The sequence below is a fragment of the Orycteropus afer genome, unplaced genomic scaffold, assembly GCF_000298275.1.
Source record: "Orycteropus afer afer isolate SDZICR_OR568_19922 unplaced genomic scaffold, OryAfe1.0 scaffold00432, whole genome shotgun sequence".
In the NCBI taxonomy this organism is placed as follows: Eukaryota; Metazoa; Chordata; class Mammalia; order Tubulidentata; family Orycteropodidae; genus Orycteropus; species Orycteropus afer.
The window spans coordinates 311,957-326,508 of NW_006922019.1; the positions used below are offsets into that span (position 1 = coordinate 311,957).

General features: G+C 38.1%; 1 protein-coding gene across 1 annotated transcript in view; it reads right to left on the reverse strand.

The window, feature by feature from the left end:
* The window catches only part of PPARG (peroxisome proliferator activated receptor gamma), a 95,044-nt gene that overhangs the window by 40,286 nt on the left and 40,206 nt on the right, over positions 1–14,552 (reverse strand). Inside the window, exon 4 of the mRNA XM_007954111.2 lies at positions 7,811–7,949. Coding sequence (XP_007952302.1) covers positions 7,811–7,949 — 139 coding nt within the window. The remainder of the gene's footprint in view (positions 1–7,810; positions 7,950–14,552) is intronic.

The window sequence follows — 14,552 nt, forward strand, 5'->3', positions numbered from 1 at the left end:
TATATTCAAGATCATATTTTGGCTCTCGTGGACTTGTTTTAATTGTCTTTAACTTCAAGTGGAATTTGCATATGAGCAGTTGATGGTCTGTTCCTGTACTACCTGTCTAGTAGGGGATATCAAAAATACAGGTAGTCCTCGACTTAAGACAGGGTTCCATTCCAAGGACCCCATCATAAGTAGGTTGTGACATAAGTTGAATACCTTTCTTTCGTTTTAGTTTCCATAGCCTGCTATACAGCAATGCTTTGAACAGTAAATGATAATGTTGAATGTCTATGAGTGAACATCTGAGAATAACATCAGCAAATTACGTGCTGCAAAACTGTATGGAGTACATATTACTAATGATAAGATGTAAGGAAAAAAAGCAGACGTGGTCCTAAATGCTGCTGTTGTAACTTGAATACCTCATAAGTTGGGAATGACCTGTAAACATAAATAATTCCCTCTCTTGCATAATATTCAAGGAGCTCTGGTAGTGTAGTGCCTAAGGCATTTGACTGCTAACCAGAAGGCTGGAGGTTCTAACCCACCAGCCACTCCTCAGAAGGAAGGCTGGGCAATCTACTTCCGTAGTGATTCTGCCTCAGAAACCTCAGGAGATGTTGCTATGAGTCAGATCCGACTCCATACCAGGTTGCATTTTGCGTAATACTCACTACCGCCTTCCTTTCCAGCTAAGGAAATGCCCAAGGTTCTGACCCTGATATTACCTCTCCAAGCTGTCTCTCTTCCACCACTATTACTGAAAGAGTAGTCCGTGCTCTGCATTTATCACTTCTATTCACTCCTCAACTCACTACAATCTAGCTTTTGCCTCATTAAAATTTACCAAAACTTTGTTCTTTAAAGTCCCCAGCGCTTCTCTCATGGCCAGATCTTGAGGCCCCTTCTAAGTTCTCACACTATCTGAGCTCTCTAGCATTCAATACTGTTTGACCATCTGCATCTTCTTACTTTAATTTTCATCCAGGACTCTGTTTCTCTCGTTCTCCTACCTTTCCGACTGCTATTTTCCAGCTCTCTGCCTTAGCTTACTATATTCTGTTGTTCTAGCTTGATCTTCTCTGTAACTGACAGTATGTGCTAATGACTCCTGCCCTCTCTTTCCTGAGTTTCAGATCCTTATTTCTCACTTCTTCCTACATTTCTTTACACCTGGATGCTGCATATTCCACAAACACCTCAAATGCCACTTAAAACCAAATTCTTAATCTCCTCTTCCAAACTGGCTTCTCTTCCTATTTTCTTTTCTTGTCTTCTGGACCTATTTGTTCCCCTCTAAGAGACTTCTGAGGTCTGGTGGCACATGATTAAAGCACTGACTGCTAACCAAAAGGTTGGTGGTTCAAACCCACCAGCCATTTGTGGGACAAAAATGAGGCCGTCTGCTTTCATAAAGATTTAAAGTCTTGGAAATACTATGGGGCCATTCTGCTCTGTCCTAAAAGGTTGCTATGAGTTGGAATCAACTTGATGGGAGTAGGTTATAAGAGATATCTGGAATATATGGTAGAAATGGTTAACTAGCTGGGCTGTCAAAGTTGGAGGTTAAAGTTCACACAGAGGAGCCTCAGAACAAAATCCTTTTCATCTTTGTATTTTGTAGTTCTGAAAAACCAGCCACAGAAAACTATGGAGCGCAGTTCTACTGTGACGCACAGTGGGTTGCCATGAGTCGGTTGGTTCAGTGGCAACTGGTACTGGTGGTACTTGACTGGTATCACCCAAACTAGATACTCTAAAGAACTCTGACTCCCTCTGTTCCCTCAGATACTTATATCCATTGATCACTGGTCTGGAATTTTTCTCAATTTCATTTTTCTCTCACTTTCAAATGTCTTAGTTGATACTCTTGCACTGGTTTTCTAATTAACTGCCCTGACTCTAGCCTTTTCCTTCTTTGGGAGGGGGAGGAAAACATATCTTATTCCTCCCTTGCTTTCCAAAAGGAGTTCTGGTGGTATAGTTGTTAAGGCATTGTGTTATGAACCATAAGGTTGGTGGTTCGAACCCACTAGTTGTTCTGCAGTAGAAAGATGAGGCAGTCTGCTTCCATCAAGATTTACAGCTTTGGAAACCCAATGGGGGTTGCTATGAGTCGGAATTGACTCAATGCCAGTGAATTTGGTTTTTTGCTTTCCAAAGCTCTCACAGACAAGGTATAAAACACAGAGAAGAGGAGGAGTCGTATGGAATTGAAGGCATTTGAACTGGGCCTTTAATGCAGGGTGCAATTTTGACAGGGAATGGAAGGACATAATAAACAGAGGCACAAAGGATTTTAAGCATAATGCAGTAAAGTGCAGTTTGCCTGAAGCATAGGAGGAAGAAGGGCAACAGTGAGAAAAGGAGATTGGAGTGAGATATTGGAGAATCATGAGGACCATGGGGGTCTCAGTAACATAGCTGGCATGTGTGTTAGGATTTTTTACTTTGTTGCCTTTTCTGATAGTTAATATTTTGGTAATTTTCTTTTATACCACAAAAAGGAAAAAGAAAGCAACATGCTGAAGTTTACATTTATTTTCCACTCAGACTCTCCCCAGCCCCCTCCTCCTCCCCCCCATATGCACTGTTGTTGTCTGTTGTTATGTGCTGTGGAGTCAGACCCCACTCACAGAGACCCCTCCTTGGGTTTCCCGGGTGGTATCACTACGGACGTAGATTGCCCAACCTTCTTTCCCAGTAGCCACTGGTGGGTTTGAACCACCAGCCTTCTGGTTAGCAGTCAAGTGCCTTAGGCACTATGCGACCAGAGCCCCAAGGGCCACAAAAACTGCTGAAACTATGTTTTCTGAGAAATTTTTTTAAAGCCGTCAGCTTTTTTTTTTTTAAATGAAAAACATGCTTTTATGTAATAGGCTAACCTAATCAGCAAAACTCATTTCACTAATTTTTATATTTATTAAAAATATAATTTTTATTAAAACTCCAATGATATGGAGAAAACCTAACCGAATGACTCATAAGTAACATAAGTCAATAATTCTTTAAACAAACACATACACACACACACAGACCTATCACTGTTGTGTCCATTCCAACTCACTGTGACTTTATAGGACAGAATAGAACTGCCCTGTCGAGTTTCCAAGGCTGTAATCTTTACGGAAGCATACAGCCTCATCTTTCTCCTGAAGAGTGGCTGGTGGATTTGAACCTCCTGGCTAGTTTTACCCCCTGTGCCACCAGGACTCCTTCAATTCATCTCTACTTTAGATTAGGTTTTACAATGCACTTAACCAAAAATTATTATTTAATTCACACATGAAAAGCAACCCTGAATATGAAACATTCACTAGTCAAGATTCTTAATGATTAAATTATTATTATAATTATTATATTAACAAAGAAAGAGGACATATTTTAAAAACACAATTAACATCAAGGACCTTGACAACAGAATTTAAAACAAAAACTCATTTTAGTAGTTTTAAAAACTATGAAAATGTAAGGGTCTATTTGACTGAAGAAGCATTAATCCATGAAAGTATTTTTATCAAGGTTCTAGAGATATCAGTGTCACTAACTCAAATTGAAAAGCAAATAATAGCTGATGTAATGATCACTTAGAAGTTATATCCACTTCTGGGTAGCCTAGGAAGCAGAGCATTTATTTCTGCTCTACTTTCATTTTGAGCTTTCCTCTAAAGGCAGCGTCTAGACAGCGTACTGAGTTGACTGTGCTTGGAATGACTCAGGAAGACTTCTGAGTAGTCAGTGGGATGGACCCATGGTCTAGATATAATGGTATGTTATAATGACCAAAATAAGTGGAAAGTTTGTTTATTTTGATCCTAAAAGAAAAATAAAACATTTGATTCAAAGCACATCAGAACATTACTCTGCCATACAGAGAAATGAAGTCCCGACACATACTATAAATGAAAGAACCTTCAAAACATTATGTTACACTAGGTCAGTCACATACATACTGCACGATCCCCGTTTATACATAAATGTACAGAGACCAAAGTCTATTACTGGTTACCAGGGGTGGGAAGAAGGAGAGGGGAGTCACTGCTTAGAGAACACTGAGTTTCTGCTAAATATGGCACAAAAATTTGGAAATGGATAGTGGTGATGGTTGGACAGCATGGTAAATGTAATTAACGTCACTGAATGCTACTCATAAGAATTGTTGAATTAGTGGATGTTTTGGTAAATATGTTTTTACCACAATAAAATAAATTAATTATAACAAAAGGAATACCAGTCCATTGTCTGGGTGCTTTTTCTACCCAGTACTGAAAAATAGATACTTGGGAAATAGGTTTCCAACTGGAAAAATTCCAAAATCATGTTCTTCTGTGATGTTCAGGCTTTGTATCCCAATCAAAATGAAAGCTCCATCTGAAGAGATTTACCCATACACAGGGCAATATGCCATTTACACTTTCTTTGGCCAGAATGCCCTGGAGTTGTAAGCTGAGGGCTACATCACACTACATGGTCATCACAGAGGATCTGATTCTGGTACATAAATCAGATTTCTATGGCACCAAAACATATAGGTCAAAATTTTAAATGCAGGCAATTGCTGGATGCCAGATGTCTAGATATTTGGGAAGAGTGTGGCATTGATAAGATACAGAATAGCTGGTGGAAAAGTGAAAAATTCAGTGAGTTAGGTTGTTTGATTGATGTAGGATTACAGAGTTAAGAGATTCAAACAGATAATTGATTGCAGTGATTTTCCAACAATATTCCCAAGGGCCCTAGGATTCCTTGAAAGGTAGTTCAGAAACCTCCTTCAAAGCTGAAAGTGGGTGGTTAAGAGGAAGCTAAATGCACTGAACTGACTAAAAAGACACAAAAGAGCAGAAATAAAAGTAACACAGAATGGAGATTTACTGTGAGGGACTTCTATTTCTTCTCATGCACACTGAGAGCAGCTAGGTGCCAGTTTTGGTATACCACTAGAATCTCCTCTGGTACTCTGCTGCATTGAGATCTGTTCACACAAAGCATTAATAAAAAGGCATTCTGTATGAGTGGAAACCTCACTACTGTTGGCCTCACATTGGCCAAAACAGTGAATTTTAAATAGTTATTAAATCTCCTAAGGAACTTTGTATTTAGAAGTTTCCTTCATCAGGATTAACAGACAAAACTAATTAAAACCCAGCTGTTGAGCTTTCTTTCTTTTGTATGGATCCTACAGAAGTTTCCTTTTCTGTGAAGCCAACACATTTTGATGAAAGTCTCTGGAGATTTTCTTTGTTGCTGTTGTTATATGCCGTCGAGTCAGACCCGACTCATAGCGACCCCTCCTTGGGTTGCCGAGGCAGTATCACTATGGAAGTAGATTGCCCCATCTTCCTCCGAGGAGTGGCTGGTGAGTTTGAACTGCCAGCCTTCTGGTTAGCAGTCAAGTGCCTTAGGCACTATGCTACCAGAGATTTCCTTAGTTGTGTACAATTCTTTAAGTGTTGAATTGAGTAAGTCTTTAATGTTACAACACCAACATCTAATGCTGATTTCTTTCTTGCCTTTGCAAGAATTTACTGGAAACCCTCTATCAAGACTGCTCCCCTCTAAATAGGGAGGTAGTTAATTGTCATATGAAGTCAGAAAGTGAACCAATTATCAAGTTAATGACACAACTTCCTTTGACTTTTCTGGTAAGAGAAAATTATACCATAAATACTACATAGTTTGGACCTCAAATAGTATTTGTCTATAAGTAGTAGGAGATATTTTTTACATAAATGTGTGAAGTGACACTTTTTTAACAGGAAGAAGATAACTAGCATTAAGAGCAGAACTGGCATGTTTTCCTGGGCTGTCTCAGCGATAAGGACTTTTAAGTCAGTAATTTCTTCATAAAGATGAAATAAGTTTATTACAACTTGATTGCATCACCTGAAATATAAACCTTGACTTTAAAACATGGTCTTATGTTTTATGAGGTCTGAAATAAAAAGGAAGTTGATGGAATCAAACCAGCAGATTATTTCATAATCAATGACTGTAGTTGTATACAGCTACACAGCAGATGTAGGCAACTGTTGAAGAAAGTTGGACCAAATTCCCATCCTGTCCAGTGTCCTTGATAGCTTTCTTCAAAACACATAGTTGCATTAGAGAAACTGACCAGCAACTTGCATTTACTTATGAATTCTTCCCTTTTCCAGTTCCTCTCTTGGCAATGTAATCATTATTCTTAATTCTGGATTTATAATTTGCTTGCCTTAACCATACAAATATCATTTTGTAAACTATTTTTAAGGGGTGGGACACTGCCCAATTAAAACAAAACAAAAACAAAAAACAAACTCACTGCCATCAAATCAATTCCAACTCCTAATGACCCCCTTTGGGTTTTCAAGGCAGTAAATCTTTACAGAAGTAGATTGCCCAGTATTCCTTCTGCGGAGTGGCTGGTGGGTTTGAAGCGCCAACTTTCTGGTTAGCAGTCAAATGCCTTAGGCACTATGCCACTAGAGCTCCTTATTAGTGACCCCCTAAATATCTTGATGGTTTCTAATGTGAAAACCAAACATGTGCGTGATGGAAGAAAAAATTAATTTCACAGATGCTTTAGAGCCCTTAGAGATGAAGCCCTTATATGCTTCAAAGATTATCTTTGATTCTTACCAGATCAGCCTTGAAAGAGTTGAGGCAAAGGAAAGAAAAAATAGGATATAAAGCATAAAGAAACACTGGATTTAATTAAATCACTTTGCTATTTTATATTTGCTCGAGCCCATAATGATTTTTGAAAGAATCAGTACTTGACAAATATAATGTAATATTATCAAGTTATATCCAAAATTTCTTTTGTGAGCCAGTCAACCAATTAGAGCCAAATGATGATGAAGATTTTGGTCTTCATATGGGCCCATCTAATTTTACTGCTTGGTTCCACAGTTCATAAAAGACATGGATCTCCTCAGGTCTTCTCATTGTTTCTTTTAAGTAGGTACTCAAGGTCATAAACTTGATTTTAGACCCGGGTTCAAAAAGTAGAAAGTTTTATACTCAACTGTTCCTATGGGCACTGAAACTATGGTTTTGTGAAACTTTTAAATACTTGCTTTATCCCTTCCATAAGTCTTTATGCCAAACACAGTGCTATCTTCATCTCTGCATAGTAAAAAGAAACAAAAAACAAAAAGGAACAAGAACCAAAATACCCAGCTGAAAACAAAACAAAAACCATAGCAAACATTAAACCAGTTGCCCTTAAGTCAGGTTCAACCCACGGTGACCCCACATGTATCAGAGTAAAGCTGTGCTCCATAGGATTTTCATTGGCTGATTTTTTGGGAAATAGATCACCAGGCCTTTCTTTTGAGGCACCTCTGGGTGGACTCTAAGATCCAACCTTTCAGTGAGCAGCTGAGTGTGTAAATTATCTGTACTACCCAGGGAGTCCAGTAATTAAATCTAAATTCTGCTACATCACTTAAAGTTCCACTGCAGGATTTCCTTGTATTTAAAGTAAGAAGAAACTGCTGACACACAGAAGTGCAATTCTGTTTTTAATGCTATTGAAGCAATATAAAAAATCAATCATAATCATTATTATATTTGTTTTAAAACACTACAATGTTCTTAGGCCCTGAGAGTTTTAGTCTCTTCTCTCCTTATGGCAGATGCTGAACCACAGAGAGAAGGATTCTACACTGAAAATTTAAAAATCTTGCCCTACATGAGAAATGTCTTAGCAACATGCAATATTCTGAAATCTGGCATTTTCTAGGAAAAGTGTACACATTTGCCACTCTGGTCCTAGTGTCCACTGATCTGCCAGATACAATGAGAATAATAAGGTACATGATGATATGCATTTACTTACCATTATGAGACATTCCCACAGCAAGACATTTCTGAAACCGACAGTACTGACATTTATTTCTACTTTTTTTGTGGATCCGACAGTTCAGGTCACATCTATCATAAATAAGCTTCAATCTGATTGTCCTCCGGAAAAAACCCTGCAAGGGGATATGAAAAAAAAAAAGAAGCAAATCTTAAGTCTCTGGGACACCTACAGGACATGCTAAAGGAGCACTGGTTTGTTAAGAGGGAGGTTCATGACACAGTTCTGTTGCCAGTTGAGTTTCAACAAGTCACTTTATCTTTTTGAAATCCAATTTTCTTTTGAGGTAAGATAAAGAATGAGAGGATCTCCAGCATGAGTTGGAATCGACTCGATGCAGTGGGTTTGGCTTGGGTTTAGTATCTGTTAGACAGTGACCACATCCAACTGATGTCATTCAATGTATCTTGGCTCTGCATTTAGTTTTCAGCACGCTGTAAGAAATGCTCTGGATTTAATGTAATGCAAATAAAACACCATGTAATCAGTTCAGTCTCTCTGCAAATTGTTCCAACAGCATGCCCCAGCCTTTAAAACTGTGCTAAGCAGTTTGGCAACATTATAATCATTTCATTCTAAACCACGACCAGGGCCAATAAAAATCCACATGTGGATAATTGTTTGGAATTCTCTCTATTGCCTAATATCCTGCAGAATTTATTTCAGTTATTTTTGCAATTGAAAAAAAGTGCTCCATAACTATTGTAACCTATGAACAAAAAGAGAGAATATGAAATAACATGAGAAGAAATACCTAAGTCCACAGGAAACCTACTACTATCATAAAATGGCAAATAAGTCAATTTGAGGCTAATGGAATTCTATTATATTTGTAACTTTCAGAAAAAAAAAAAACTGAAGAAAAATTTATAATTAGAAATATTTTCTAACTCCATTTTTTTGTTGTTGTTAGTTGTTGATAGTATTCCTATTCACGTCTATTGTGCTCATTTTCATGAAACTCAACTCGTTTTTAATTCTTCTAAATTTATCTGGCCTTGTTTGGTACAAAAGTACTGAAGGAGCATCAGTTCTGCCACTGACATGCATTTCAACTTTTTCCAGATTTTATTCTGAACTCTAGATGAGTATGTCCTCCTGTTTACCTGACATCTCTGTTTGGAAATCTAACAGCCATCTCAAACTCAGCATGTCCAAAACTGAACTCCGAGTTCCACTTACAGACCAACTTTACTTGCAGCTTCTCTATCTTGCTAATGCAACTCCATCCTCCCAGTTCCTCCAACCCAAATTCTCCAAGTCATCCTTGACATCTTTCTTTCTCTTACCCAGCAAGCTCTTTCTCTAAATATACACTTGCCTGTCTCCCTCACCTTCAAGTTTTGTTCAAATTTCACCTTCTCAATGAGTCTTACCTGTCCTATTTAATACCTTGAGGTGACCTTCCCCCTTACTCTGCTCCAGGTTTTTTTTTTTTCCCCCAATAGCACTTACAACTTTCTAATATACCACATAATTTGTGTATTAAATTTATTTGTGTATTTTCTGCCCTTCTGCCGCTTCTCAATTAAAATTGTTGAGTTCCTTGGGAGGAAGGGATTGTCTCTTATGCCCTTAAATTTAACCCATACAGCTACAACAGTGCTCTGTTAAATCTGTTAAATGAATATGTGTGAGTCAACTTTCTTTCTGGGTCTCACCTTTTCCATCTGTAAAATGAGGACACATTTCTATCTGATGTTTTGTGATTCTAAACTGTGAGACATTACAGTCATTGGCACATTCTTTTCCCTTTTAACTTTTGTTGTTGCCTTTTTAAATATAATATTAGTTACAAAGAAAAATATATGTAACTATTGAATATAATAAGATAATAATCACATATGAACCCACTGTCCAGCTCAAGATGTAAAAACATCATCAACAATTTATATTTACATATGGATTCTTCTCTTCTCCAACTCCTATCTCCTGGGCAGCCCCCTTGGCAAAGTAATTATTATTCTCAATTTTGTGTTTATCATTTCCTTGCCTTTTAGGAAAGTATAGTTTTATCACCTAAGAAAGTATACCTAGATAACACAGTTTAGTTTTGCTTCTTAGGGCTTTATTAAGTGGTATCACACTATATGTAGTTTTTTTGGGACTTGCATTTTTTAAAACCTAGGATTAGGCTTTTAAAATTCACCTTCTTTTTTGGAACAGCTATGATTCCCTCATTTTCATCATTACATAATATTGCATTGTACAGCTGCACTACAATTTATTGATCTATATTCACATTGATGGATATTTGAGCTATTGCAAATATTTTGCTATTATGAACTGTACTTCCTCAAATATTCTTGTAAATGTTGGATGATGTACACATACAAGATTTACCTAGGATTGGAGGTTCTGGGTTATACAGCATATGGATATTAAAATTTACAAGATAATGTCAAACTATTTTCCAAAATGGTTATACCAATTTACACTCTTTCTAGTAGTTTAAGAAAGTTCCTATTGGTCCACATCCTCTCCAACAACTGGTGTTGTCAAGACTTCTCAATTTTTTTCCAACTTTTTACTGTGATTTGGATGAAATTTTACAGAGTAGACGCATTTCCCATTCAACAGTTCATACACATTTTATTTTGTGACATTGATTACAATCCCCCCAAGGTAATAGCTCTCTTATCACTTCCTCCCTGTGCAAATGTTGCCCTTCTGTTCTCCCATGGTTGACTGTTTGAAGGAATGCATCTTTTTGGTATAACTGTTGCGCTCATAGACTTGTCTATTGTTTGGCTGAGAATTCAGTCACTGGAGTGAATTCAATTCCAGGTCCTGAAGGTGACTAGGGACCATAGTGTCATGGGTTTCACCAGTATCTGTCCAAACAGTAATCCTGGACTTTTTATGTTTTTGAATTTTGTTCCACATTTTTCCCCCACTCTATCCATGATCTCCAATTTTGATCCCTTTCCTAGTGGTTGGTATTGATAGCCAGGCACCATCTAGTTGCTCTGATCTCAGGGTCATATAGGCTGAGAATCCCATGGGTCCATTAGTTCCTTGAACTTATTGTTTCCACGCGTCTTTGATTTTCTTCACTCTCCTTTTCTCCGGAGAAGGAGAGACCAAGATTTGCACCTTAGATGACTGCTCACAGGCATTTAAGACCCCAGCAGGGGTCCACCAAAGTGGCATATAAAACAAGGTTTCTGTATACTATGTTGTGCCAATTGAGCTTGATGTCCCCTGCAACCATGGCCCCAAGACCACAGGCCCAGTAACTCACTCCCTTAAGGTGTTTGGTTGTGGGTAAGAATTTTCCAAGAATTAACTTTGCCCCATTAGTTCTATTATAGCTATGCACATTTTTATGGCACATATAAATAAATATGTAGAAACATCATCTGCCAAACCTATATATGGTCATAGGTATATTACCATTCACCTACCTATATCTGATAATCTTGCCTGTCTCCCTAGGTTGTTGTTGTTGTTGTTGTTGTGTGCCGTCGAGTCAAACCCGACTCATATCCCCCCATAAATTAATGTTTGTTATTACTGATAATGCAGTATTGTATGTGTAATAGTATTTACTTTGGTTGCTTGTACTTATTGTGCATTTCTCCATGTAGTCTTTTTCTTTAGTGGTATTGTGCTGGTCGCACGCTTTTGTTATATTGTCTTTCCCTTCACCCAAATCAATACATGTCTTTTAACTAGTTGGCAATTTTCCCTCTCCTTCCCTCCTATCCCTCATAACCAACAAAGAAAATTTCCTTCCCTGTGTAAATATTTCCTTGACTTTTTATAATGAACTCATACAATGTGTGTCCTTATTTTAGTGGAGCTCTGGTAGCATAGTGGCTAAGACAGTTGCCTGCTATCCAGACAGCTGGCGGTTCAAACCCACCAGCCACTCCTCGGAAGGAAGGTTGGGCAATCCTACTTCCGTAGTGATACTGCCTCGGAAACCCAAGGAGGGGTCGCTATGAGTCAGGTATGACTCGACGGCACATAACAACAACAACAACAGTGGCGTAGTGCCTAAGGCATTTGACTGCTAACCAGAAAGCTGGTGGTTCAAACCCACCAGTCACTCCTTGGAAGGAAGAATGGGCAATCTACTTCTGTAGAGGTATTGCCTGGGAAACCCAAGGAGGGGTTGCCATGAGTTGGAATCGACTTGACAGCAGTGAGTTTTTTTTTTTTTTTTTTCAAATGTCTCCCAAGTTCATCCATGTTATGAGGTGTTTCAAGGACTCTTCATTATTCTTTAGTGTTGCATAGTATTCCATTGTGTGTATGTACCACAATTTGGCTATGCATTCATCCATTGATGGGAACTTAGGCTAATTCCATCTCTTCGCTATTACAAATAGTGTTGCAATGAACTTGGGTGTGCATATATGTAATCATGTCCTAAATCTCACCTCTTTAGGATATATTCCTAGTAGTGATATTGCTGGATCAAGACTTCTTAGTTTTTGACAATCTGTATGTGTAAAATAGATCCTAAGTATGATCTTAATTTGCATTTTCCTGTTTCCATTTTTCTATTGGGTTGTCTTTTCCTTAAAATTGAGTTTTAAAGTTCATTATAGTTTCTAGAGACTAATATAATCTATTGTCCATTATGGGAGCTCTGGTAGCATAGTGGCTAAGACACTTGCCTGCTAACCAGATGGCTGGCGGTTCAAACCCACCAGCCACTCCTCGGAAGGAAGGTTGGGCAATCCTACTTCCGTAGTGATACTGCCTCGGAAACCCAAGGAGGGGTCGCTATGAGTCGGGGCTGGCTCAACGGCACATAACAACAACAACAACATTGTCCATTACAAGTGGTACAAATTCCTTCTCCCCTGTATGGCTTACTACTGTGGAAATTAAAACACACACACACACAGAAAAAAGAAACAGAGAGAGAGAGAGAGCACTCTTAACAAAAGATAAAATTTAACTATTTTCACTCCCTAATTCAAGGACCTTAAACATTTTAACACAAATTATTTTCCCTCCTGACTTCTTGTTGTTAGATTTTGTCGAGTTAGTTTCAGCTCATATAGACTTTACTACAACAGAATGAAACACTGCTCAGTGCTGCACCATCCTCACAATTGTTATGTTTGAGTCCGCTGTTACAGCCACTGTGTCAATCCATCTCATTAAGGATCTTCTTCTTTTTCTCTGACCCTCTACTTTCACCAAGCATGATGTCCTTCTCCAGGGACTGTTCCCTCCTTATAATATGTTCAAAGAATATGAGACCAAGTGTTATCATCCCTGCTTCTAAGGAACATTCTGGCTGTACTTCTTCCAAGACAGATTTGTTGGTTTTTCTGACAGTTCACGGTATTTGCCAACACCATAATGCTAATTCTTCTGTCTTCCTTATTCATGGTTCAGCTTTCACATGCATATGAGGCAATTGAAAATACCATGGCTTGGGTCGGATGCAATTTAATCTGCAAAGGACATCTTTGCTCTTAACAAAAAGAGATCTTTTGCAGCTGATATGCTCACAGTGCAATAATTCATTTTGATTGCTTGATTGCTGCTTCTATGAGTACTGCTTGAGGATCCAAGTTAAATGAAATCCTTGACAACTTCAATATTTTCTGCATTTATCATGATGTTGCTTATTTGTCCAGTTGTGAGGATTTTTGTTTTCTTTAAATTGAGGTATAATCCATACTGAAGGCTGTAGTCTTTGATCTTCATCTGTAAGTGCCTCAAGTCCTCTTCACTTAAGCAAACATTATGTCAGCTGTATATTGCAGGTTGTTAATGAGTCTTCCTCAAATCCTGATACTACATTCTTCTTATAATCCAGCTTCTTTGATTATTTGCTCAGCATGCAGAATTAGTAAGTATGGTCAAAGGCCAGAACCCTGACACACACTTTTCCTGATTTTAAATCACGCAGTATACCCTTGTTCTCTTTGAATGACTGTCTCTTGGTCTATGCACAGGTTCCACATGAACACAATTAAGTGTTCTGGAATTCCCATTCTTTAGAATATTATCCATAATTTCTATGATCCACATAGTTGAATACCTTTGCATAATCAATAAAACACAGATAAGCATCTTTCTGATATTCTCTGCTTTCAGCCAAGATCTATCTGACATCAGCAATGATATCCTCCTTCCATCTCCACTTTGAAATCCGGTTTGAATTTCTGGCAGTTCCCTGTTGATGGTACTACTGCAATCATTTTTAAAATTATTTTCAGAAAAATTTTATTTGTGTGTGCTATTAAATGATACTGTTCAGTGATTTCCACATTCTGTTGGATCACATTTCTTTGGGATGGGCACAGATATGGATCTCTTCCAGTCGGTTGGCCAGATAGCTGTCTTTCAAATTTCTTGGCATAAACGAGCAAGAGCTTCCAGTGTTGCATTCATTTGTTGAAACATTTCAGTGAGTATTCCATCAACTCCTGGAAGTCTTGTTTTTCACCAGTCCTTCAGTATAGTTTGGAGTTCTTCCTTCAATACCATCCGTTCTTAACATTATGCTACCTCCTGAAACAGCTGAATGTCAACCAATTCTTTTTGGTACAGGGACTTTGGGTATTCCTTCTATCTTCTTTAGATGCTTCCTGCATCACTCAATATTTTGCCCATAGAATCCTTAAATATTGCAACTCAAGGTTTGAATTTTTTCTTCAGTTCTTTCAGCTTATCCTTCCCTTTTGGTTTCCAACTCCATGTCTTTGCACATTTCATTATAATGTTACTTTGTCTTCTTGAGCTT